Source organism: Artemia sp. Qi Xiang Cuo, chromosome 2, assembly GCF_049724085.1.
Source record: "Artemia sp. Qi Xiang Cuo chromosome 2, ASM4972408v1, whole genome shotgun sequence".
Classification (NCBI taxonomy): domain Eukaryota; kingdom Metazoa; phylum Arthropoda; class Branchiopoda; order Anostraca; family Artemiidae; genus Artemia; species Artemia sp. Qi Xiang Cuo.
This window is the reverse complement of record NC_142795.1, coordinates 17,273,651-17,299,855: the sequence shown is the minus strand read 5'-3', so window position 1 is coordinate 17,299,855 and position 26,205 is coordinate 17,273,651. Positions and strand designations below refer to the sequence as shown.

Genomic DNA, 26,205 nt, shown 5'->3' with positions numbered 1-26,205 from the left:
GTGAGCCAATATCAAAACCTGCATTAATTAAAAAACGTCCAAAAATTAAATAAAAAAACAAGTTGTTTTAACTGAAAGTAAGGAACGACGTTAAAACTTAAAACGAACAAAAATTATTGCGTATATGAAAGGGGCTGTCCCCTCCTCAACACCTCGCTCTTTACGCTAAAGTTTGACTTTCTCACAAATCTATTTTTTTTAAACAATAAAAAACTTTAGCGTAAAGAGCGAGGCGTTGAGGAGGGGACAGCCCCTTTCATATAAGGAATAATTTCTGTTCGTTTTAAGTTTTAACGTCGTTCCGTACTTTCAGTTAAAAAAACTTGTTTTTTTATTTAATTCAGTCAAGTTCCAATTATTGGCATTTTCTCTGCAATCCAACGAAAATAATGAAAACAATTGGAAGGGTATTTCCATAGCCCCCTAGTGTCAGAAGCAATTCTAGGTCACCTCTCAGATTTATAATATTTATCAAGAAATACATATGCAGTCCAAAAATAATCTTCTTTTATTTTACTACACTGTTTATCCAATAAAACCAGCTGTTTATCAGGGCCAAAATTAACACGTTTTATGGGGAGAGTATAAACCTAAAGCCTGAAAAAACTGTTCATGGGCTCATATCTTAGAACTTTCCCTGAGAGGTGCTTTAGATAACGTGGCCGGTTCCCGGCACTCGGCACGATGCAGGCTTCTATATATGGATTCTCCTTGTCGATTGTCTTCTAAACACAGACATCACAAACATCGTGACACAAGTAAAATTTGGATGTAATATATATAGTAGGGGGTTGTAACCCCCAGCCCCTCTATTTTAGAGTACGCATGAATATGGTACCAAACCAGAAATAAATTAAGTGAAGTAATTTAAGTTTAACTAAAAGAAAGAGATGATAACTAGGTGGTAGAAAAATTCTTGTTACAAATATTCGACTACTGGGCACAGTTGGTCGTGAGTCTTACGCAAATGTAATTAAAAATGCTTTTAGAAGAAAACAGTCTCTGAGTCAAGAGAAACACCAATCTACTCACATAGACTTTAACCAACAAGAAGAACAGTTGTTTTTATAATAATTTTTCTAAATTAATTTTGGAGGAAGATTTCACTATAATTATGTTTTAAACTGTGTCGTTTTTATCCCTGTTAAAGTCCAATGTGACCGAAAAAATAACTACATTGTATCTCCATGGAACATCAATAATTATGACTTGTTGGGTCACATTGTAGATAAGGTAAAGTTTAGCCAGTGGGTAAATACAAAAATAAATTATTTACCCAATTCCATGTTAATGACTTTTTTTCTTTTTTAAAGAAAAAACTTTCCAATAATCTAGACATTAATTTTTAGATCTATTGAAGTAAAACTTATTTTTTCTTTTTAAAACTACCACTGGTCATATTTAATGTTGTATATAATGCATGCTGTTACCAATATGGGACTTAAACACTTAGTTTAATTCAACCGCTTTGAACAAAGGAGTAAATGAATAAACCCCCACTAAATATAAAATTCAGTGAGTAAAACCACGGCATTTAAGTTACTTTATTTGTGTCTCTTATGGAGAAGAGGCTTACAAACAAACACTATACAACATCTGTAAATGGAAAAACTCACCCCTTCCATATCACTCAATTTGGTGAGAACAAATGAACAACTTAAAATGACCGAGGCGCTTATCTGACTTTATAGTTTCATATTATCTTTTTTGTCACAATCATTTGTCGTTTGTTGTTGTTGTTTTTTAATGGTAAAACCCACAATGTGTATGTAAATATTTTCTTGAACCATAAGCCAACTAACTCGAAAAGAAAACGTTTTAATCAGAGAAAAATGGATGGAACACGACCAGAAGTCCAATAAAAGAATCCTTTTAATTTAAAAAGATAATTTTAAAAGGGTGCTTAAGAAAAAAAAAGCAAAAAAAAAAAAAAACACGGCGAGTAGTCGAGAAGCCAGCCCAAAGAAATGTAACATCTCAATCACACGATTTTTTCACATAATCCGATAGATTTGATTTTCTTGACGTGTAAACCCAATTAATTATGACCGTGTCTGAGAATTTGTTCACCCATGTAGTTCATAATCCTTTAAAATAGAATGAAGGATTGGCAAGTACACTTTAGGGCAAAGTATATGTTATCTTATTGGTACTTCTTTTTTAAATCATTTGAAACATAGCTCACATTGATACCAAGGGCTCTGACAGCGAATATCTTGGTGAAGGATGAAATTTAATTTAGCGCTGCTGGATAGAAAAGTATCAATTGAATATTTAAATATTGTTCTCCTAAAGAAGAACATGACGTTCCTCAATGTTTGGAACTTGGCTTAGTTCTCTAGAAATAAGTCTCGATTGGCCCCATGAACAGTTTCTCGACCTATATAAACCCTTAAAACTTATTTTCTTTTCCCAAAAGTATACCTTGGCATGGCATTTTTCCTTCGCACGATTCTGGCGAAACAATTTTGCACAGCTGTGACTGGTATAATGGAATTTAAAGCAACTTAGCTTTTCCATTGTTTTAAGATTCGAAACAAAATATAAATGGAAAATGGGATGGATATAAGAGAAAACCTACTTTATTTAACAAATTGCAAACTTTGTTTTGTTTTAAATTTCAGAATCAAAAGGCTTTATCCGATTGTTAAACTTGTATGTTCAACAAGGTTCTGTCTACAATAAGTATCAATACCGAATGCTGCCAATTTTTTTTTTTTTTTTTTTTTTTACATGTGGTACTAAATATAATCATTGTCTTTTTATTTGAAGCTAATTTGACACATTGAACAAAAAACTATTTCTTGAAGCTCAGTTTCCCTAGTCCATGAAATTACCCAATTCAATTTCATTATCAAGCACCATACGAGTGTCTATAATTTCTTAGAATGGGTGAAAGCATTAACTTGAATATTTAAGGGCCACTACCAGGCAGCTGCTTCTGCTACTGTGACTCCTGGTATGACTACTTGCGCATTATTTATTTTAAAATAGTGTTAGTCATAAAGTTTTGAGATAGTCATTTTGTTCAGGATGGTTGAAAGGTCCAATAACTGGGTTTACTGTTTACATAAAGGGTTTTTTTATTATGAAAAAGGGGAAAGGTTTAATGTTGGATCTCCAACAAGGTTTAGACTACTGTTGTGTTGTCCACAAACCCGTCAACGATGAACAAAATTTCACCTCACTAACCTCAGCCATTTCGGACATACCCAGGATCAACTTTTGTCACCGTTTTAATGATTAATTAAAACAAAATTTCAAAAAAAAGAAAGTTTTTCAAAGAAAGTTAAACGGTATATTAAACTTAAGATCAACAAAAATAAAAACCTATGATAGTTCAAATTTAAAACGACCAGAAATTACTATTAAATAATAAATAAAACTCAAAACAAGCAAGAATAAAAAAAAAAACAATCCTAGCAAAGAAACACACAACACCTACTGTTATAAATAAATAAATAAATCTTAAAACAAGTAAAACTAAAAATGAAAATGCAAAACAAGTATTTTTTACTATTAAAGAATAAATAAACCCAAAACGAACAGAAAATAAATAAACAATCATGGCAAAAAACATACAGCAGGTAATAACATAAATGAATAATATAATTGCCAAAACGAATAAAACTTAAATCAAATATGCAAATCGAAATTAATACGAACAAAAATAACTGCAAGCAAGAGTTTGGCTACGGTCCCCTTACGTAACTGTAAAAGTCAAAAACCCACTGCGTTATTAGTAGAAAGGCCCCTATTGACACGGGACGAGCCACGTGGTTTATGGTTTTCTCACTGAGAATGAAAAAACAGGATTTTTCTCACTTGAAAAAACAGGAATTTTCTCACTTTTATGGATGTTTCTTGGATGTTCTGGGCAGAACATGCCCTTACCTCTAACGTCACAGCATCCCTGTTTTTAGCGCTCAGCTGGCAAGATTCCCACCCCTGGTAACCCACCCGGGATTCCATGATTCCATTCTAGTGTGCTATAAATGGCTCCTGTCGCCTGGGGAGGTATGTTTGGACACAGTGGCGGATCCAGGGGGGAAGCGCCCCCCTAGCATAGTCTAAAGTAGTGTAATTTACTTAAAAACCCAAGTTTGCGTTAATTAAACTTGCTCCTAACGCAAGTTTATCAGATGAACCTATTTTATGCCCCCCTCCCTAATTTTTTTATCGGATCAACCTATTTCCCCCCCCCCCTCCCTAAAAAAGTCCTGGATCCACCCCTGTTTGGACATGATTTCGTACAAGTGTCTAGACATGGAATTTGCATATAAACAAGGCTCCGGTAGAAACAGCATTTATTTTCAGATATATCCAAAGCAACAACCATCAACAAACATAACCAACAAACATTAACCATCAACAAACATAACTAACATAACCAGCAACCATTAATTATAACCATTAATTATAACCAACAAACATTAATCATAAGCAACATAACAAACAAACAACAAACATAACCAACAAACATATTCAGCAATCATAACCATCAAACCACATAACCATCAAACATAAACATAACCAACATCCAACAATCACATCCAGAAAAACATAAAAAACAAACATAACCATCAAAAATCATCCAGCAATCATAACCAACCACCATAATCAAGAACCAACAAACATAATCAACAATCATAAAAAACAACCATAACCAACAAACATAACCAACAGCCAACAAACATAACCAATAATCAACATCCAACAACATGACCAACAAATATAACCAACAATCATAACCAACGAACATAACCAAAAAACATCATAGATAACAAACAAACATCAAACACAACCAACAAACAACAAACATAACCAACAAACATAACCTACAAACATCAGCCATATCCAACAAACATAACCATCAAGAAACATAACAAACAGCAAACATAACCAACATAACACACATCCAACAATCATAACCAACATCCAATGTTAATTTCCCTGTGCTAATTTTCCTACCTGTGTTCTAGAAGTGCCTACAGGGATACTACTTAAACCATCAACTTTCCGAGCCATTTCGTTAACTATAGACACACGGTATATGTGTCTTGAATAGTCTTAAAAGAAAAAACAAAATTAAACTGAATGTTTAATATATAAAGGTATTAATTGTTGAAAGCTCACCAGTTCAAGATTTTATTTTACTGTAATTTTATTTTTAATTCAATTTGTAGTAAATACAAAAGAAAATATTTATAATGTAATTTGTTTTCAGTAAAGCACCAACTACACAGAAGGTTTTAGACTTCAACAGTTAGGGAAGGGGACAGCAGCAAACTCTTGTCTGTAGTGAAACCTACATGTGTCTTAAATATTCTTGGTAGAAACTTATAAAATTAAACGGATTATTTCCTTTGAATTAATATTCTATCTTAGTCCATCAGGAAATTCAGGAGTGGGGGCGAAAGTCTGATTCTCAGAACGTCTGATTTTCTTGGGTAAAATAGGCATGGGGAGAGGATGTACATTTTAAAGCTGGGCTATCTAAGAAGGATATTAAGTTGGTAATTTCTTGCAGAGGTAATTTTATGTCGATTGGGGGAAGAGGAGTATATTTTGAAAGGGTTAGAAAGAACAATGGTCTTCACACTTGCCCGTTGTGTGGTGATTTAAAGAAAAGTTTATTGCATCATCAGGGAAAGTGTGAAGAGTTACGGGTCTTGAGAAAGGAAATTTTTTGAGTGGATGAGGGGGATGAGCCTTAGGGGGGAAAATTTCTGGGAGATGGGTGTTTTATCAGTCTTAAAGATCTAGTGAGGTTTATTCGTTTAGGCATAATCCATCGTGAGTGTGTCGTATGTTGTTTTTGTTTATTTGTTTGTGCTAGTGTTTTTGAATGGTTTTCTGTGCTTTAATCATTTTGGTCAAACGTATAGATTGAATCCTTTAATTGCATTTGTATGTTGTTAATTGTATTTGTTTTTTTGAATGTTTTTTTTCTGTAGCCGTGGCCCTGCGGTTTTTTGTGTCAAATATACTACTGTACTGCTACGACTACAACTATAATGATACTAGCTGCAGAAAGCTCACCAGTTAAAGGTTTTATTTTACTGTAATTTTTATTTTCCATGTTGTAATAACTACAAAAGAAAACATTTGTAATATAATTTGTTTTCAGTAAAGCGTCAATAACAGTAGAAAGGCCCCTATTGACACGGGACGAACCACGTGGTTTATGGTTAGCTCACTGAGAATCTGGTGTCCTCACTGAAGTAACTCTATATTAGCATCTTTTCCCTACGTGGATCAGTTTGCGCCGATTGTACATTTTTTTTTTTTTTTGTTTTTTTTTTGTGGTGGTTTTATTGGTTTTTAGTTTTATCTTGTTTTTTTTTATTCTTGTTCTTCTTGTGTGTCTTTCGTGCTGAAGAAGCCTTGTTTGTATACAGGCGAAATATCCACGTTGTTTTGTTTCTGTTGTTTTCTTTTCTCTCCACTGGCCACAGTCTCGTTTGTTTGTTTTTTTTTAGAGATTTTTCTCTTTGTTGGTTTTTTGTCACTGAGAATGAAAAAACAGGATTGTTCTCACTTGAAAAAACAGGAATTTTCTCACTTTTATGGATGTTTCTTGGAGGTTTATGAGTGTTGGTCAATTTATTTGATGTTTTTCATGGATGCCAAAATCAATTTATGTCTGATTTATGGTTTTTGTCAGTGAGAATGGAAAAAGAGTATTTTTCTCACTTTGATGGATGTTTTCTTGGACGTTCTCACGTTGATGGATGTTTCTTGGATGTTCTCACTTTGATGGATGTTTTCTTGGATGTTCTCACTTTGATGGATGTTTTCGGTCAATGACCTAAATTTCCAAAGGTCGATTATTGTTTCCAGGCAAAGTTTTAATGTCTGACAGATGATGTCATGGTTGATTGATTTGTCAAGAAAGGGGAATTAATTTGTTGTTTCTAAGGGAAATTATTGATTCACGAAAGGGTTTCTTAGTAATTTGAAATGTGACAGCGCAGGGATGCCAAAAACAAAAGGAACACGCAGAAATTACGTTTAGGGGTTATTTGGACGAAATCGTTTTAGACATTTTAGGGAATTATTTTGGCGAAACAGTTAGAGACATTTTAAAAGATGATTTTAGAAAAGGTTTCAAAGTAATTTCAAATGTGAGGTTAGGTGGTTATAATACACAAGTTCCATTTGAACAGTGTCGTGAGGTCCTCTACCCCAACCCCAAAGGGCTTCGATCCTACTACCCCAACCCCAAAGGGTTCCGATCCCCCTACCCCAACCCCGAAGGAAGCCCCCGGTCCCCAAAGGTCCCCCGGTGCCCCAAAGGCCCCTGAGCCCCAATTTTTTAATATTTTTTAATTTACGCATTTTGGGACACACAAGGGCCCCACCCCCCAACTTTTGACTCCCTAGAGAGATTTTAAAAGATGATTTTAGAAAAGGTTTTAGAAGAGAATTTGAGGGTGAAACTCTGTGGTCGTTATAATACACACGTTCCATTTGAAAAGTGTCGTGAGGTCCTCTACCCCAACCCCAAAGGGCTCCGATCCCCCTACCCGAACCCCAATGGGCTCTGATCCCCCTACCCCAACCCTGAAGAAAGCCCCCGGTCCCCAAAGGTCCCCCGGGCTCCCAAAGGGCCCCCGGCGTTCTTGATATGACAGAAAAGAAGATCGAAAGAAGAGACTGGGAAAAGAGGGCTTTCTCTATAGTGTAAAAGACAGCAGTGAAAACCCAAAGAAAAATGTGTATAGTGCAAGATATAACACTGAATATTATGATGAATATGTTCTAAGAGAAGAAAAAAAGTGGCCCTTTAAGAGACAACATAAGAGGCCATTCTACGAAATGGATTTTAAACAACGAAAACCGTGGTGGAAGAGTTCTCATATACGATTTAACGATAAATCTAATTATTGATATGCATAAAGAGTTTAGTATTATAATCATACAATAAATTTGATTGTACTATATTTATCTTCTCATAATAAATATGTATAGAATAAAGATACCAGCAGAGACTTCTGTACATGAATAGTTCAGTTTTATTTTATCACACCGTAGGGTATTATCAGTCCACAACCAAGTTTTCTGTCAATGATAAAAAAATAAATGATTCTTCTAAATATTTCTATTAATTTGTCAAATCGATGTATATAACGCTTTTTAAATATATGATCTCATTATCGTCCTCAACTACCTCATCCTCAATAGTAATTTCCTCAATTTGAGGTGAAGGTAATGTAATTATTTCTATGCTGTCATCTTCATCACTGGCTATTTCAATATTTCTCAAGGGGGGCATATCTACATATAGACGATAGTCGTCTTCGATATACATTCTTCCAAAAGGCCCCCTCCTCACTAGATCATCTGACGTGTAAGATAATCCTTCAGACGTATAGTGGACTTCCATTATATCATCAGTACCATCAACGCTTGTGTTGCAAAAAAGAATTTTGTCCTCATGAGTGAGGTCCCACTCGCTCCATACGTCCTAAAAAGATTGAGAACAATATGATCAAAATGCTCTGTGGAAAGGTATAGTCTTCATAAATATACCGATATACCTTACCCTTTTCCAAGAAAATCATAAAAAGTTGGGCCAGCCAACTCCAACCGTTGCATATGAGTAGCGTCATTACCCTTAGCTCTCTTTTCATGAGGAGTCACTCATTTCTCAAATTTTAGTTCAGATTTTACGGAAATAGTTTATTTTTCAAACAAAAAACCCACACACACACCCACACACACAAAACAACACACACACCAAAAAAAAAAAACACACACACCCACAAAAACTTAAACCCACACAAAAACTTACACACACACAAAAACTTACACACACACAAAACTTACACACACACAAAAAAACTTACACACACAAAAAAACTTACACACACACATACACAAAATCTTACACGCACACAAAAACTTACACACACAAAAAAAATTACACACACACAAAAAAAATTACACACAAAAAAAAAACTTAGACACACACAAAAACTTACACACACACACATAAACTTACACATAAAAACTTACACACACACACAAAAACTTACACACACACACAAACACACACACACACACAAAAACAAAAACACACACACACAAAAAAACACACACACACACCCACAAAAACTTACACATACACACAAACTTAGACACCCAAAAAAACTTACACACACACAAAAACTTACACACACACAAAAAAACTTAAAAAAACAAAAAAAACTTAAACACAAAAAAAAAAAATTACACTCACAAAAAAACTTACACACACACACAAAAACTTACACACACACAAAAACTAACACACACAAAAAAACTTAGACACACACAAAAACTTACACACACATAAACTTACACATAAAAACTTACACACACAAAAAACTTACACACACACACAAAAACTTACACACACACACACACACACAAACTTACACACACACAAACTAACACACAAAAAAAAACTTACACACACACACACACACAAAAACTAACACACAGACAAAAAAATACACAAAAACACAAAAAAACTAATACCCACAAAAAAAATTACAAACACACAAAAAAACTTACACACACACACACACAAAAACTTACACACATAAAAAAACTTACACACACACAAAAACTTACACATAAAAACTTACACACACACAAAAACTTACACACACACACAAAAACTTACACACACACAAACAAAAACTTACACACACACACACACACAAAAACTTACACACACACATAAACTTACACACACACATACAAAAACTTACACACACACACAAAAACATACACACACACACACAAAACTAAAACACACACAAAAACTTACACACACAAACAAAAACATACACACACACAAAAACTTACACACACACACACAACAAAACTTACACACACACACAAAAACTTACACACACACACACACAACAAAACTTACACACACACACACACAAAAATTTACACACATACAAAAACTTACACACACTCACACACACACAAACTTACACACACACACACACAAAACTTACACACACAGACACACACAAAAACTTACACACACACAAAAACTTACACACACACACAAAAACTTACACATACAAAAAAACTTACTTCAAATATTCACTTCTTCAAATAGAGATTGCATAGGCCTGCGCTTAATAAGTTGCAATTGTCTGAAAAACCGTTTTAATTTGTCGGAAAAACAAACCATTTTGATCTGAGAAACCTTTTACAGGAAGTGTTTTCCAACAAAAAATATGCAAAATACGATGAAATACGATCCCTTGATTATAATTCATATCCTTCAATTAGGGAGGTCAAGGCTTGGCAAAAAAAGGAATTGTCAGTGAAAAACTCACAAATTTAGCTCTTAATATGGCTTTTCAGTGTGTTTTCCAACGAAAATATGCAAATACATTGAAAATATGTTCCCATGATTATAATTCATATTCTTCAATTAGGGAAGTCAAGACTTGGCTAAAAAGGAATTGTTAGTGAAAAAGTCACAAATATAGCTCTTAATATGGTTTTTCAATGTGTTTTCCAACGAAAATATGCAAAATACGATGAAAATATGTTCCCATGATTCTAATAAAGGAAGAGAAAATAGCAAAGATTAGAAAAAAAGAGCGGTTTGACATGCAAAAACAAAACAATTACATTATATTTAGATATCGCTGAGGGAGGGAGGGGGGGAGCAGAGAAATTTAAAACAATGGTTGGGGCGAGGGGTTAATATTTTAATATCCCTGAGATACACTTTTACACAGTGTTGAAAAATAGTGAAAAGAAAAGACTAAAAAGACATTGGAAGAAATATATATATATTTCTATAAGATAGGTAGGAAAAATGCTCACATTTGCAAATCCTGGCTGAACTTGAGTGCCCGAATGCCCAGGCGAAGCATGCTGTACCATTGGTGGACCTTGTGTTGGTGGAGCATCGACTTTACCAGGAGCGGGACTCGCCATCGTGTAGGAAGCTGTCCATTCACTTTTGAATTTCCTGCTAGTGGATGGACCATCGATGTCACAATCCTGTGCAGATTGGGCTGCGGCTTGGTCAGGTAACACATGTTTAGGAAGCTTCGGCCAGCGACCATATTGGACAACTGTCGCCTTCGCAGGGGGCGCATTATTACCCCTTGCTCTCTTACTGGGTGACGGCGGGCATTCTTCACAATCTGTCGCCTTCGCAGGGGCCGCATTATTACCCCTTGCTCTCTTAATGGGTGGCGGCGGGCATTCTTCACAATTTGCCTTAAAGAAGAGAAAAAAGTTAGTATCGAAAATAATTTCCCCCTTATTTACAGAAAGAAAATTAGTACCCTCATCCACATAATTTTGTCTAGAAAAGTATTTATCACTAAGAAAGCCCCCCCCCCCCTACGCCAGCATTTTCAGTAAAGCAAAAACTAAAAATATACTAAAGTCAGAAATCAAACGTTTTTATTGCACAGCTTGTGAAAAAAATCATGACAGTCAGTAGTCTATAGCCTTAGGATAGAAATCAATGTTTCTATTTTTATCATTTAGAAAAAAATTAAATGTTCCAGTCTATAGGCTTTAAATTAGATAAAAAAAAAGATCGTTAACCCAGCATCCTATAGGCCAAAATTTTGCAAACATAGGTTAAATGCTATTCAATTTACGCATAATATAAGCTTCATGCAACTCCTAAAGACTTTTCTTTCTAGCCTTGCATATCAAACTTAAAAACCATAGTTTTCACGCACCCCTCCTGGGAATATAAAAGAAACTTTATCGAAAGAAAGCCTGAAAAAAATTAAAAATATGCCTATAGACGCAACGCATATATTTACACATTAGTTTTCTTGTCAAAGGGTATACATATCTACACAACGAATCCCCCCCCTTACTTCTCATGCGAAGAAACAGTTTGTTTTCATTTTACAATGATGGTGATAGAATTGAGGCATGTCAACCCCCCCCCCACCCTTTCAGCAATGTCCTAAAAAATATTGTTAGACCTTAATTTGAAAATAACTCGATTCACTTCTTCAAATAGAGATTGCATAGGCCTGCGCTTAATAAGTTGCAATTGTCTGAAAAACCGTTTTAATTTGTCGGAAAAACAAACCATTTTGATCTGAGAAACCTTTTACAAGAAGTGCTCTGAAAAGGGTGACAGCTAATTTTAACCTCGCGCTAGAGAGTCTAATGTCAAACAGAGCGGCATAATGCTTTAAGAATTGACGGAAGTGAATGGTCGCTTTTAGCTAGGATATAGAATGCTTAAAATTGTATAAATTTAACGAAAAGAGAATTATTTCTATTGCGATTATTATCGTTGTAAAAACAGTGGGGGAGGGGTTAGGTTTTGAGGGTAAAAATAATATGTTTTATGTTTTCTATCGAGTATAAAGATAGCATGGTGGTGTTTTGTATTGTGGGGGGACTTAGATATACTGGAGGGTGACCAAGAAAAATAATTTTATTTTGAATATAAAAATTAAAAATGTACTCACATTGCTAATTGTGGCTGCCAAGGCTTCAAGCTCATCAATAATATCCATTCGAGTTTGTGTGTGTGTGTGTAAGTTTTTGTGTGTGTGTAATTTTTTGTGTTTGTGTTAGTTTTTGTGTGTGTGTAATTTTTCATGCTTGTGTTATTTTTTTTTTGTGTGTATATTTTTGTGTGTGTGTAAGTTTTTTTGTGTGTGTGTGTGAAGTTTTTTTGTGTATGTTAGTTTTTTTTGTGTGTGTAAGTATTTTTGTGTGTGTGTAAGTTTTTGTGTGTGTGTGTGTGTGTGTGTGTATGTTTTTGTGTGTGTGTAAGTTTTTTTGTGTGTGTGTATGTGTTTGTGTGTGTGTAATTTTATGTGTGAGTGGGTAAGTTTTTGTTTGTGTTTAAGTTTGTGGGCGAGTTTGAGTTTTGTTGTGTGTTTGTGTGTGTAAGTTTTGTGTGTGTGTGTGTAAGTTTTTTTGTGTGTGTGTGTGTGTAAGTTTTTGTGTGTGTGCGAGTTTTTGTGTGTGTGCGTTAGTTTTTGTGTGTGTGTAATTTTGTGTGTGTGTGTGTGTGTAAGTTTTTGTGTGTGTGTGTGTGTGTGTAAGTTTTTGTATGTTAGTGTAAGTTTTTGTGTGTGTGTAAGTTTTGTTGTGTGTGTGTGTGTAAGTTTTTTGTGTGTGTGTAAGTTTTGTTGTGTGTGTGTATGTAAGTTTTTGCGTGTGTGTAAGTTTTTGTGTGTGTGTGTAAGTTTGTTTTTGTTTTTTTGTTTTTGTGTGTGTGTGTGTTAGTTTTTGTGTGTGTGTTTGTTTGTTTTTGTTTGTGTGTAAGTTTTTGTGTGTGTGTGTGTGTAAGTTTTTGTGTGTGTGTGTGTAAGTTTGTGTGTGTGGGTAAGTTTTTATGTGTTAGTTTATTTGTGTGTGTAAGTTTTTTTATGTGTGTAAGTTTTTGTGTGTGTGTGTGTAAGTTTTTGTGTGTGTGTGTAAGTTTTTGTGTGCGTGTGTAAGAGTTTGTGTGTGTGTAAGTTTTTGTGTGTAAGTTTTTGTGTGTGTTTAAGTTTTTGTATGTGTCTAAGTTTATGTGTGTGTGTCAGTTTATATGTTTGTATAGGTTTGTGTGTGTGTGTAAGTTTTTGTGTGTGTGTAAGATTTTGCGTGTGCGTTTGATATTATGTGTGTGTGTGTAATTTTTTGTGTTTGTGTATGTTTTTTTGTGTGTTTGTTATTTTTTTTGTGTGTGTGTGTGTAAGTTTTTGTTTGTGTGTTAGTTTTGTGTGTGTCTGTGTGTTAGTTTTTTGTGTGTGTGTGTAAGTTTTTGTGTGTGTGTGTGTAAGTTTTTGTGTGTGTAAGTTTTGTGTGTGTATGTGTGTAAGTTTTTGTGTGTGTGTGTGTGTGTAAGTTTTTGTGTGTGTGTGTAAGTTTTTGTGTGTGTGTGTAAGATTTTGTGTGTGTGTAAGTTTTTATGTGTAAGTTTTTGTGTGTGTGTCAGTTTTTGTATGTGTCTAATTTTTTGTGTGTGTGTAAGTTTTTGTGTGTGTGTCAGTTTTTGTGTGTGTGTGTGTAAGTTTTTTTGTGTGTGTAAGTTTTTGTGTGTGTGTGTAAGTTTTCATGTGTGTGTAATTTTTTGTGTGTGTGTGTAAGTTTTTGTGTGTGTGTGTTTAATTTTTTGTGTGTGTAAGTTTGTGTGTTTGTGTGTGTGTGTGTAAGATTTTGTTTGTGTGTAAGTTTTTGTGTGTGTGTGTGTGTGTGTGTATGTGTGTGTGTGTGTGTGTGTAAGTTTTTGTGTGTTTGTAAGTTTTTATGTGTAAGTTTTTATGTGTAAGTTTATGTGTAAGTTTTTTTGTGTGTCTAAGTTTTTTGTGTGTGTAAGTTTTTGTGTGTTTAAGTTTTTGTGTGTGTGTAAGTGTTTGTGTGCGAGTAAGTTTGTTTGTGTGTTTTTAAGTTTTTTTTGTGTGTGTAAGTTTTTTTTGTGTGTGTGTATTTTTTTGTGGGTGTATGTTTTTGTGTGTGTAAGTTTGTTTTTTTGTGTTATTTTTTTTGTGTGTGTAAGTTTTTTTTGGTGTGTGTGTGTTTATTTTTTGTGTGTATGTTTGTGTGTTTTTGTTTTTGTGGGTGTGTGTGTGTGTTTTGTGTGTGTGTGTAAGTGTTTGTGTGTGTGTAAGTTTTTATGTGTAAGTTTATGTGTGTGTGTGTAAGTTTTTGTGTGTGTCTAAGTTTTTTTTTGTGTGTGTAAGTTTTTGTGTGTGTGTGTAATTTTTTGTGTGTGTGTAAGTTTTTTTTTGTGTGTGTAAGATTTTGTGTGTGTGTGTAAGTTTTTGTGTGTGTGTAAGTTTTTATGTGTAAGTGTTTGTGTGTGTGTAAGTTTTTGTTTGTGTGTAAGTTTTTTTGTGTGTGTGAGTTTTTGTGTGTGTGTAAGTTTGTGTGTGTGTGTGTGTGTTTAATTTTTTGTGTGTGTGTAAGATTTTATGGGTGTGTGTAAGTTTTTTTGTGTGTGTGAGTTTTTGTGTGTGTGTAAGTTTTTTTTTTTGTGTGTGTTTTTTTTTGTGTGTGTGTTTGTTTTTGTGTGTGTGTGTTTGTAAGTTTTTGTATGTGTGTAAGTTTTTGTGTGTGTGTGTGTGTGTGTAAGTTTTTTTGTGTGTGTGTGTAAGTTTTTGTGAGTGTGTGTAAGTTTTTGTGTGTGTAAGTTTTTATGTGTGAGTTTATGTGTGTGTAAGTATTTGTGTGTGTCTAAGTTTTTTTGTGTGTGTAAGTTTTTGTGTGTGTGTTTGTGTGTGTTAGTTTTTTTGTGTGTGTAAGTTTTTGTGTGTGTGTGTAAAATTTTTGTGTATGTGTAAGTTTTTTTGGTGTGTGTGTAAGTTTTTGTGTGTGTAATTTTCTTTGTGCGTGTAAGTTTTTTTACATGTTCAATTTTTTGTGTGTGTGTAAGTTTTTGTGCGTGTGTGTGTGTATTTTTTTGTTTGTGTGTTTTTATGTTTTTGTTTTTGTGGGTGCGTGTGTGTGTGTTTGTGTGCGTGTGTAAGTTTTTGTGTGTGTGTAAGTTTTTATGTGTAAGTTTATGTGTGTGTGTGTAAGTTTTTGTGTGTGTCTAAGTTTTTTTTTGTGTGTGTAAGTTTTTTTGTTTTTGTTTAATTTTTTGTGTGTGTGCGTAAGATTTTGTGTGTGTGTAAGTTTTTGTGTGTGTGTGTGTGTTTAAGTTTTTTTTGTTTGTTTAATTTTTTTTGTTTGTGTTTATTTGTGTGTTTTTTTTTTTTTGTTTTTGTTTTTTTTTTTTTGTTTGTGTGTTAGTTTTTGTTGTTGGTTGTGTGTTTTTTTTGTTTGTTTTTGTGTTTTTGGGTGTGTGTGTGTTTGTTTTTTGTTTGAAAAATAAACTATTTCCGTAAAATCTGAACTAAAATATGAGAAATGAGTGACTTTTTATGATTTTCTTGGAAAAGGGTAAGGTATATCAGTATATTTATGAAGACTATACCTTTCCACAGAGCTTTTTGATCTTAGTGTTCTCAATCTTTTTAGGATGTATGGAGCGAGTGGGACCTCACTCATGAGGAGGAAATTCTTTTTTGCAACACAAGCGTTGATGGTACTGATGATATAATGGAAGTCCACTATACGTCTGAAGGATTATCTTACACGTCAGATGATCTAGTGAGGAGGGGCCTTCTGGAAGAATGTATATCGAAGACGACGATCGTCTATATGTAGATATGCCCCCCTTGAGAAATATTGAAATAGTCAGTGATGAAGATGACAGCATACAAATAATTACATTACCTTCACCTCAAATTGAGGAAATTACTATTGAGGATGAGGTAGTTGAGGACGATAATGAGATCATTTATTTAAAAAGCGTTATAAACATCGATTTGATAAATGAATAAAAATGTTTAGAAGAATCATTTATTTTTTTTATCAATGATAGAAAACTTGGTTGTGGACTGATAATACTCTATGGAGTGATCTAATAAAACTGAACTATTCATGTACAGAAGTCTCTGCTGGTATCCTTATTCTATACATATCTATTATGAGAAAATAAAGATAGTACAATCAAATTTATGGTATGATTATAATATAAAACTCTTTATGCATATCAATAATTAGATTTATCGTTAAATCATATATGAGAACTCTTCCACCACGGTTTTCGTTGTTTAAAATCCATTTCGTAGAATGACCTCTTATGTTGTCTCTTAAAGAGCCACTTTTTCTCTTCTCTTAGAACATATTCATCATAATATTCAGTGTTATATCTTGCACTATACACATTTTTCTTTGGGTTTTCACTGCTGTCTTGTACACTATAGGGAAAGCCCTCTTTTCCCAGTCTCTTCTTTCGATCTTCCTTTTCTGTCATATCAAGGATGCCGGGGGCCCTTTGGGAGCCTGGGGGACCTTTGGGGACCGGGGCTTCCTTCGGGGTTGGGGTAGGGGGATCGGCGCCCATGGGGGTTGGGGTTGGGGGATCGGAGCCCTTTGGGGTTGGGGTAGAGGACCTCACGACACTGTTCAAATGGAACCTGTGTATTATAACGACCACAGAGTTTCACCCTCAAATTCTCTTCTAAAACCTTTTCTACAATCATCTTTTAAAATGTCTCTAGGGAGTCAAAAGTTGGGGGATGGGGCCCTTGTGTGTCCCAAAATGCGTAAATTAAAAAATATTAAAAAAATTGGGGCTCAGGGGACTTTGGGGCACCGGGGGACCTTTGGGGACCGGGGGCTTCCTTCGGGGTTGAGATAGGGGGATCGGAACCCTTTGGGGTTGGGGTAGTAGGATCGAAGCCCTTTGGGGTTGGGGTAGAGGACCTCACGACACTGTTCAAATGGAACTTGTGTATTATAACCACCTAACCTCACATTTGAAATTACTATGAAACCTTTTCTAAAATCATCTTTTAAAATGTCTCTAACTATTTCGCCGAAATAATTCCCTAAAATGTCTAAAACGGTTTCGTCCAAATAACCCCTAAACGTAATTTCTGCGTGTTTCTTTTGTTTTTGGCATCCCTGCGCTGTCACATTTCAAATTACTAAGAAACCCTTTCGTGAATCAATAATTCCCATTCGAAACAACAAATTAATTCCCCTTTCTTGACAAATCAATCAACCATGACATCATCTGTCAGACATTAAAACTTTGCCTGGAAACAATAATCGACCTTTGTAAATTTAGGTCATTGACCGAAAACATCCACCAAAGTGAGAACATCCAAGAAAACATCCATCAAAGTGAGAACATCCAAGAAACATCCATCAACGTGAGAACGTCCAAGAAAACATCCATCAAAGTGAGAAAAATACTGTTTTTCCATTCTCACTGACAAAAACCATAAATCAGACATAAATTGATGTTGGCATCCATGAAAAACATCAAATAAATTGACCAACACTCATAACCCTCCAAGAAACATCCATAAAAGTGAGAAAATTCCTGTTTTTTCAAGTGAGAACAATCCTGTTTTTTCATTCTCAGTGAGCTAACCATAAACCACGTGGTTCGTCCCGTGTCAATAGGGGCCTTTCTACTGTTATTGACGCTTTACTGAAAACAAATTATATTACAAATGTTTTCTTTTGTAGTTATTACAACATGGAAAATAAAAATTACAGTAAAATAAAACCTTTAACTGGTGAGCTTTCTGCAGCTCGTATCATTATAGTTGTAGTCGTAGCAGTATAGTAGTATATTTGACACAAAAAACCACAGGGCCACGGCTACAGAAAAAAAACATTCAAAAAAACAAATACAATTAACAACATACAAATGCAATTAAAGGATTCAATCTATACGTTTGACCAAAATGATTAAAGCACAGAAAACCATTCAAAAACACTAGCAGAAACAAATAAACAAAAACAACATATAACACCCTCACGATGGATTATGCCTAAACGAATAAACCTCACTAAATCTTTAAGACTGATAAAACACCCATCTCCCAGAAATGTTTCCCCCTAAGGCTCATCCCCCTCATCCACTCAAAAAATTTCCTTTCTCAAGACCCGTAACTCTTCACACTTTACCTGATGATGCAATAAACTTTTCTTTAAATCACCACACAACGGGCAAGTGTGAAGACCATTGTTCTTTCTAACCCTTTCAAAATATACTCCTCTTCCCCCAATCGACATAAAATTACCTCTGCAAGAAATTACCAACTTAATATCCTTCTTAGACAGCCCAGCTATAAAATGTACATCCTCTCCCCAAGCCTATTTTACCCAAGAAAATCAGACGTTCTGAGAATCAGACTTTCGCCCCCACTTCTGAATTTCCTGATGGACTAAGATAGAATATTAATTAAAAGGAAATAATCCGTTTAATTTTATAAGTTTCTACCAAGAATATTTAAGACACATGTAGGTTTCACTACAAACAAGAGTTTGCTGCTGCCCCCTTCCCTAACTGTTGAAGTCTAAAACCTTCTGCGTAGTTGGTGCTTTACTGAAAACAAATTACATTATAAATATTTTCTTTTGTATTTACTACAAATTGAATTAAAAATAAAATTACAGTAAAATAAAATCTTGAACTGGTGAGCTTTCAACAATTAATACCTTTATATATTAAACATTCAGTTTAATTTTTTTTTTCTTTTAAGACTATTCAAGACACATATACCATGTTTCTATAGTTAACGAAATGGCTCGGAAAGTTGATGGTTTAAGTAGTATCCCTGTAGGCACTTCTAGAACACAGGTAGGAAAATTAGCACAGGGAAATTAACATTGGATGTTGGATGTTGGCTATGATTGTTGGATGTGTGTTATGTTGGTTATGTTTGCTGTTTGTTATGTTTCTTGATGGTTATGTTTGTTGGATATGGCTGATGTTTGTAGGTTATGTTTGTTGGTTATGTTTTTTGTTTGTTGGTTGTGTTTGATGTTTGTTTGTTATGTTTGATGTTTGTTGGTTATGTTCGTTGGTTATGATTGTTGGTTATATTTGTTGGTCATGTTGTTGGATGTTGATTATTGGTTATGTTTGTTGGCTGTTGGTTATGTTTGTTGGTTATGGTTGTTTTTTATGATTGTTGATTATGTTTTTTGGTTCTTGATTATGGTTGTTGGTTATTATTACTGGATGATGTTTGATGGTTACGTTTGTTTGTTATGTTTTTCTGGATGTGATTGTTGGATGTTGGTTATGTTTATGTTTGATGGTTATGTGGTTTGATGGTTATTATTGCTGAATATGTTTGTTGGTTGTTGGTTATGTTTGTTGTTTGTTTGTTATGTTGCTCATGATTAATGTTTGTTGGTTATAATTAATGGTTATGATTAATGGTGGCTGGTTATGTTAGTTATGTTTGTTGATGGTTAATGTTTGTTGGTTATGTTTGTTGATGGTTGTTGCTTTGGATATATCTGAAAATAAAGGCTGTTTCTACCGGAGCCTTGTTTATATGCAAATTCCATGTCTAGACACTTGTACGAAATCATGTCCAAAAAGGGGCGGATCCAGGATTTTTTAGGGAGGGGGGGGAATAGGTTGATCCGATAAAAAAATTAGGGAGGGGGGCATAAAATAGGTTCATCTGATAAACTTGCGTTAGGAGCAAGTTTAATTAACGCAAACTTGGGTTTTTAAGTAAATTACACTACTTTAGACTATGCTAGGGGGCGCTTCCCCTGGATCCGCCACTGTGTCCAAACATACCTCCCCAGGCGACAGAAGCCATTTATAGCACACTAGAATGGAATCATGGAATCCCGGGTGGGTTACCAGGGGTGGGAATCTTGCCAGCTGAGCACTAAAAACAGGGATGCTGTGACGTTAGAGGTAAGAGCATGTTCTAGAAATTCTATGATAATTTAACTATTATTACTACTTTTTAAATTATCTCGAGCAAGACTATTTTTTAACCTCCTTTATCGCCTAGCTGATGTCCAGATTTCGTCCCAAGAATGAGTAAACACTAACCAAACTCCCCGGCAGTGCGAGGAATGGGTGTGAACAAGAATTTCTCGAAATAGAATTTCCCCCTTTGCGTGTTTTGATATTTTTGCTGGAAAAATGTGCCCTGGGTTGCGTAAAGACTGAGACAAACTGCTCGGTGGACTGGACACTCCCTGGGAGGCGGCCAGCGAGCGGGCCGGTACCCTAGTGGATGAAGGGCCGCTGCGGGCTAAAACAAAGTAAGAAAAAATCTAAAAATTAAACACTTTAAAATTACCACTTTGCGCAACGAAAAAAATAACGTAAGCATAAATGACTAGATAAAAAAGGCAGTGATGAGCTAGTGACGGAAAAAGACCCCCTCCCTCCCTCAGACTCCCCGTCCCTTGGAGTCCTCTCCTCCCATCTTTCCTTAAATTATGCATGTTATTGTTTATATTTTATTCTTTTATAAGCTAAAATAATGCCTAAAAATTGTATCTATTATCAAGGCGCCCTCTTAAAGTGAATGGTAGGTGGAGGGTGGAACCTATTGTTAGGATATTGTGAAATACTCATAAATTTAGCTTAATGAAAAAGGGGTTATTTCCTTAAAAACTCTTAAAATGATTTAAATCCATCTCTAATATCCCTCCCCCTCCCCCTACCCCCCTGGGTTGCATGCTAGGACCCCCTATTTTCTGTAATACATGGTTCTTTTTTTTGCGTATATTATGATATGGATATTATACTTTTTTTACATTTTATTTTTCGTCGTGTTTTTCTATATTTTTAATATTGTTTCTCAAATTTTTTGAAATAATAAAACCTTTATTAACAAAGTCTGTGTTTTAAGATGAATTGCTTAGCACAAGCAAGGCAAGCATTTCCCTTTATTAATATCTTGAGAGCAATGTCTCCTGGAGTGTTTCAAATTTTGAGAGCAACACGTCATTCTAGTGTTTGCCAAAAATGGGGGATCTTAGGTGTCACGCATTAGGTTAATTTTAGAATATTAAGAGTAGGACAAAATACTGGGAATAGCGGTTTAGTCCTCTCGGTTAGAGCGCGTTCCCCTTGGAAGAAAATTGACCTTTCGAGTCCTAGTTGGGTCAAAGAAACAACTAATGAAAGAAAAAAATGTGGTGAGCGTTTCAGGCGAAAAAAATAAAAAGTCACAAGGAAGAAAAATGTGTTGAGGGTTTTGGGCGAAAAATGTCAAAAAGGTATTATCTGGCAGTGATGGTTGCACAATCATTACGTGATTTTACATAAAGTGTGTGTTGCCATTAAGTTAAAGAAAAAAAAAACGTTGTATGTTTCAGGCGAAAAAATAAAATTTCAAAATGGGTCTAGATATGGAATTAGCATAGAAACAAGGCTCCGGTAGAAACAGCATTTATTTCCAAATATATCCAAAGCAACAACCATCAACAAACATAACCAACAAACATTAATCATCAACAAAAATTAACCATCAACAAACATAACCAGCATAACCAGTAACCATTAATCATAACCATTAATTATAACTAACCAATATTAATCATAAGCAAAATAACCAACAAACAACAAACATGACCAACAACCAACAAACATATTCAGCAATCATAACCATCAAACCACATAACTATCAAACATAAACATAATCAACATCCAACTATCACATCCAGCAAACATAAGAAACAAACATATCCGTCACACATCATCCAGCAATCATAACCAACAACCATAACCAAGAACCAACAAACATAACCAACAATAATAACCGACAACGATAACCAACAAACATAACCAACAACCAACAACATGACCAACAAACATAACCAACCATCATAACGAACAAACATAACCTACAAACATCAAACATAACCAACAAACATCAAACATAACCAACAATCACATCCAACAATCACAACTAACACACATAACCAACAAATATCAAACATAACCAACAAACAACAATCATAACCAACAAACATAACCAAAAACAAACATAACCAACAAACATCAGGTATATCCAACAAACATGACCTTCAACTTACATAACAAAAAACAAACATAATCAAAATAACCAACATCCAACAATAATAACCAAAATGAAACATCCAATGTTAATTTCACTGTGTTAATTTCCCTACCTGTGTCCTTGAAGTGCCTAGAGGGATACTACTTAAACCATCAACTTTCCTAGAAATTTCGTTAATTATAGAGACACGGTATATGTGTCTCTGGTATATGTTAGTTCTGTTAAAAGAACTAACAAAATTATATTGAATGTTTAATATATAATCGTATTAATTGTTGAAAGCTCATCAGTTCAAGATTTTATTTTACCATAATTTTTATTTTCAATTTAATTTGTAGTAAATACAAAAGAAAATATTTGTAATTTAATTTGTTTTCAGTAAAGCACCAACTACGCAGAAGGTTTTAGACTTCAACAGTTAGGGAAGGGGGCATTAGAAAATCTTGTCTGTAGTGAAACCTACATGTGTACCTACATGTGTCTTACAACACTCTTGGTAAGAACTAATAAAATTAAACAGATTATTTCATTTGAATGAATATTCTATTTTAGTCCATCAGGAAATTCAGAAGTGGGGGTGAAAGTCTGACTCTCAGAACGTCTGATTTTCTTGGGTAAAATAGGCATGAGGAGAGGATGTACATTTTAGAGCTGGGCTATCAAAGAAGGATATTAAGTTGGTAATTTCTTGCAGAGGTAATTTTATGCCCATTGGGGGAAGAAGAGGATATTTTGAAAGGGTTAGAATGAACAATGGTCTTCACACTTGCCCGTTGTGTGGTGATTTACAGGATAGTTGATTGCATCATCAGGGAAAGTGTGAAGAGTTAAGGGTCTTGAGAAAGAAAATTTTTGGAGTGGATGAGGGGATGAGGCTTAGGTGAAGAAATTGCTGGGAAATGGGTGTTTTATTAGTATTAAGGATCTAGTGAGGTTTATTCTTTTAGGCACAATCCATCGTGAGGGTCTTATATGTTGTTTTTATTTATTTGTTTGTATTAGTATTTTTGAATGGTTTTCTGTGCTTTTTTTTAAATTGTTATTTGTTCCTGGGCCATACCGTACAACACTTGCCCCCTGGCCCTGGGGTGTTGTTATCTTTGGACTATTCTAAACAAATCGGCGAAATTAAAATTCTGATCGGATGCATTTGGAAAAAAGAGGATGTGGGGGGGGGGGGGGTGTTACCCTCCAGTCACTTTTACTTATGCAACTATAGAAGAGTGCAAATTCTACAAAATAAAGCTGTTAGAACAATCGGTAGGTATGTCCAGAATGTAAATGACACATGTGCTTGTTTTAGGTCCCTGAAGGTCCTTAATCTACACTCAGATAAGAGATTATCAAGCTGCAGTATTTGTGTTTCAGTGTAAGAATGGTTCAACCCCTGAAGTTTTTGAGGATTTTTACCAAATTAATAGTGACCTGCATAATTATGGACCTAGGCAAAGTGATAATATAGTTGTTGATTTGCATCGTGGTGCCAGGTCTTCAATCATAGGCAGCGCGTTAGCGCTGCCTAAGTAAAGAACGATGTGGGCACAATGTATTTTTTTTTCTTCAGCTGGGCACTTCGTATCGAAGGAGTTGCCATAGAAACTTCGAAAAGGGCTCATTCGATTATAAATTGGAGTGGCTAGTGCCCTTTTTAATAGTCAAAAGTGATTGGAGGGCAACTAGCCGCCTCCCACGCCCATAATTCACCCAAACACATCCAATCAAAATTTTGAGATAGACATTTTGTTCAGCGTAGTTGATTTCCAGTTAGAAAATATATTTTTGATTAGGACACTCCCCCACAATCCTCAGGGCAAGAGTTTTAAGTTATGACCTGAGGGCATATAAGAACGATGTTGGCACAATGTACTATGTATTATTTTTTTAATTTAGAGCAGGGCACCTCATATGGAAGGGGTAGTCGTAGAAACTTCAGAAGGGGCTCATTTGACTGGAAATCGAGAGTTCTAGCGCCCTATTTAAAAATTGAAAGTGATTTGAGGGCAACTACCCCTCCCCCCCCGCCCATCCCTCCCGCAAACACGTCCAATTAAAATTGTGAGATGGCCATTTTGCTCAGTGGGGTTGATTTCCACATAGAAAATATGTTTTTTAGGAGCAAACTCCCCCAGAACCCTCAGGGCAGGGGTTTGAAGTTATGCCCTTGGGGCATATAAGGTTTTTAAAGAAGGTGTTGAGTAGAAAGGGGGGTACCAGCGCGGACAGGACATAATTTATGCATGTTTTTATGGTTTTCTCAGTGAGAATGAAAAAACAGGAATTTTCTCACTTGAAAAAACATGAATTTTCTCACTTTGATGGATGTTTTCTTGGATGGTTATGGGTGTTGGTCAATTTATTTGATGTTTTTCCTGGATGTCAACATCAATTTATGTCTGTTTTATGGTTTTTGTCAGTGAGAATGAAAAACCAGGAACTTTCTCACATTCATGGATGTCAACAGCAATTTATGTCTGTTTTATGGTTCGTTGTCAGTGAGAATGGAAAAACATGAATTTTCTCACATTGATGATTGTTTCTTGGATGGTTATGTGTGTTGGTCAATTTATTTGATGTTTTTCATGGATGTCAACAGTAATTCATGTGTTTTTTATGGTTTTTGTCAGTGAGAATGAAAAAACATGAATTTTCTCACATTGATGGTTGTTTCTTGGATTGTTATGTGTGTTGGTCAATTTATTTGATGTTTTTCATGGATGTCAACAGTAATTCATGTGTGTTTTTTGGTTTTTGTCAGTGAGAATGAAAAAACATGAATTTTGTCACATTTATGGTTGTTTCTTGGACGGTTATGTGTGTTGGTCATTTTATTTGATGTTTTTCATGGATGTCAACAGTAATTTATGTATGTTTTATGGTTTTTGTCAGTGAGAATGGAAAACAGTATTTTTCTCACTTGAAAAAACAGGAATTTTCTCACATTGATGGTTGTTTCTTGGACGGTTATGTGTGTTGGTCAATTTATTTGATGTTTTTCATGGATGTCAACAGCAATTCATCTCTGTTTTATGGTTTTTGTCAGTGAAAATGAAAAAACAGGAAATTTCTCACTTTAATGGATGTCAACAGCAATTCATGTCTGTTTTATGGTTTTTGTCAGTGAGAATGAAAAAACAGGAGCTTTCTCACATTTATGGATGTCAACAGCAATTTATGTTGTTTGGCTAGCCTAACCTGAGAAATTGATTTACATAATCGGAGGGGGAATTATTGGTTCACGAAAGGGGAATTAAGAAACAAATATGGCTTCATTGTTGTTTGGCTACCCTAACCTGAGAAATTGATTTACATAATCGGCGGGGGAATGTATTGATTCACGAAGGGGGAATTAAGAAACAAACATGGCTTCTTTGATCTTTAGGCGAGCCTAACCTGAGAAATTGATTTACACAATCTGCGGGGGGATTATTGGTTCACGAAAGGGGAATTAAGAAACAAACATTATGGCTTCTTTAATCTTAGGTCTGAAGGATAAACGTTCTTTAGGTCAGAGAGAAAAATTAATATTCTATTTTTAAATAGGACTTCATTGATCTTTAGTTTCAGGAATTAGAAATGACATCACTTGTTATCTTGGAATTATGCGGGAGTCTAAAGAGATAGAAATTCTATTTTTAAATACGGCTTCACTGAGCTTTAAGTCAGAGAGATAAATTGATATTCTAATGAAACCTTAATAGTGTAGCTAGGAACATTTATGAGATGAAGAAATTAACGTAGGAAAGGGTTTCCTAGAAATTTGAAATGTGACAGCGCAGGGATGCCAAAAACAAAATGAACACACAGAAATTACTTTTAGGGGATTATTTGGGGGAAATAGTTT

At 34.9% G+C, this 26,205-nt stretch overlaps 1 protein-coding gene across 2 annotated transcripts in view; it reads right to left on the bottom strand.

Annotated features, from left to right (window-relative positions):
- The window catches only part of LOC148954955 (uncharacterized), a 234,621-nt gene that overhangs the window by 129,768 nt on the left and 78,648 nt on the right, over positions 1-26,205 (bottom strand). The window contains exon 2 of one of the 2 annotated variants that reach the window (XM_089108002.1): positions 4,972-5,069. In XM_089108002.1, coding sequence (XP_088964128.1) covers positions 4,972-5,069 — 98 coding nt within the window. Of the gene's footprint in view, positions 1-1,616; positions 1,658-4,971; positions 5,070-26,205 lie in introns of those variants that run through there. The other variant, XM_089108003.1, reaches the window with a different exon arrangement.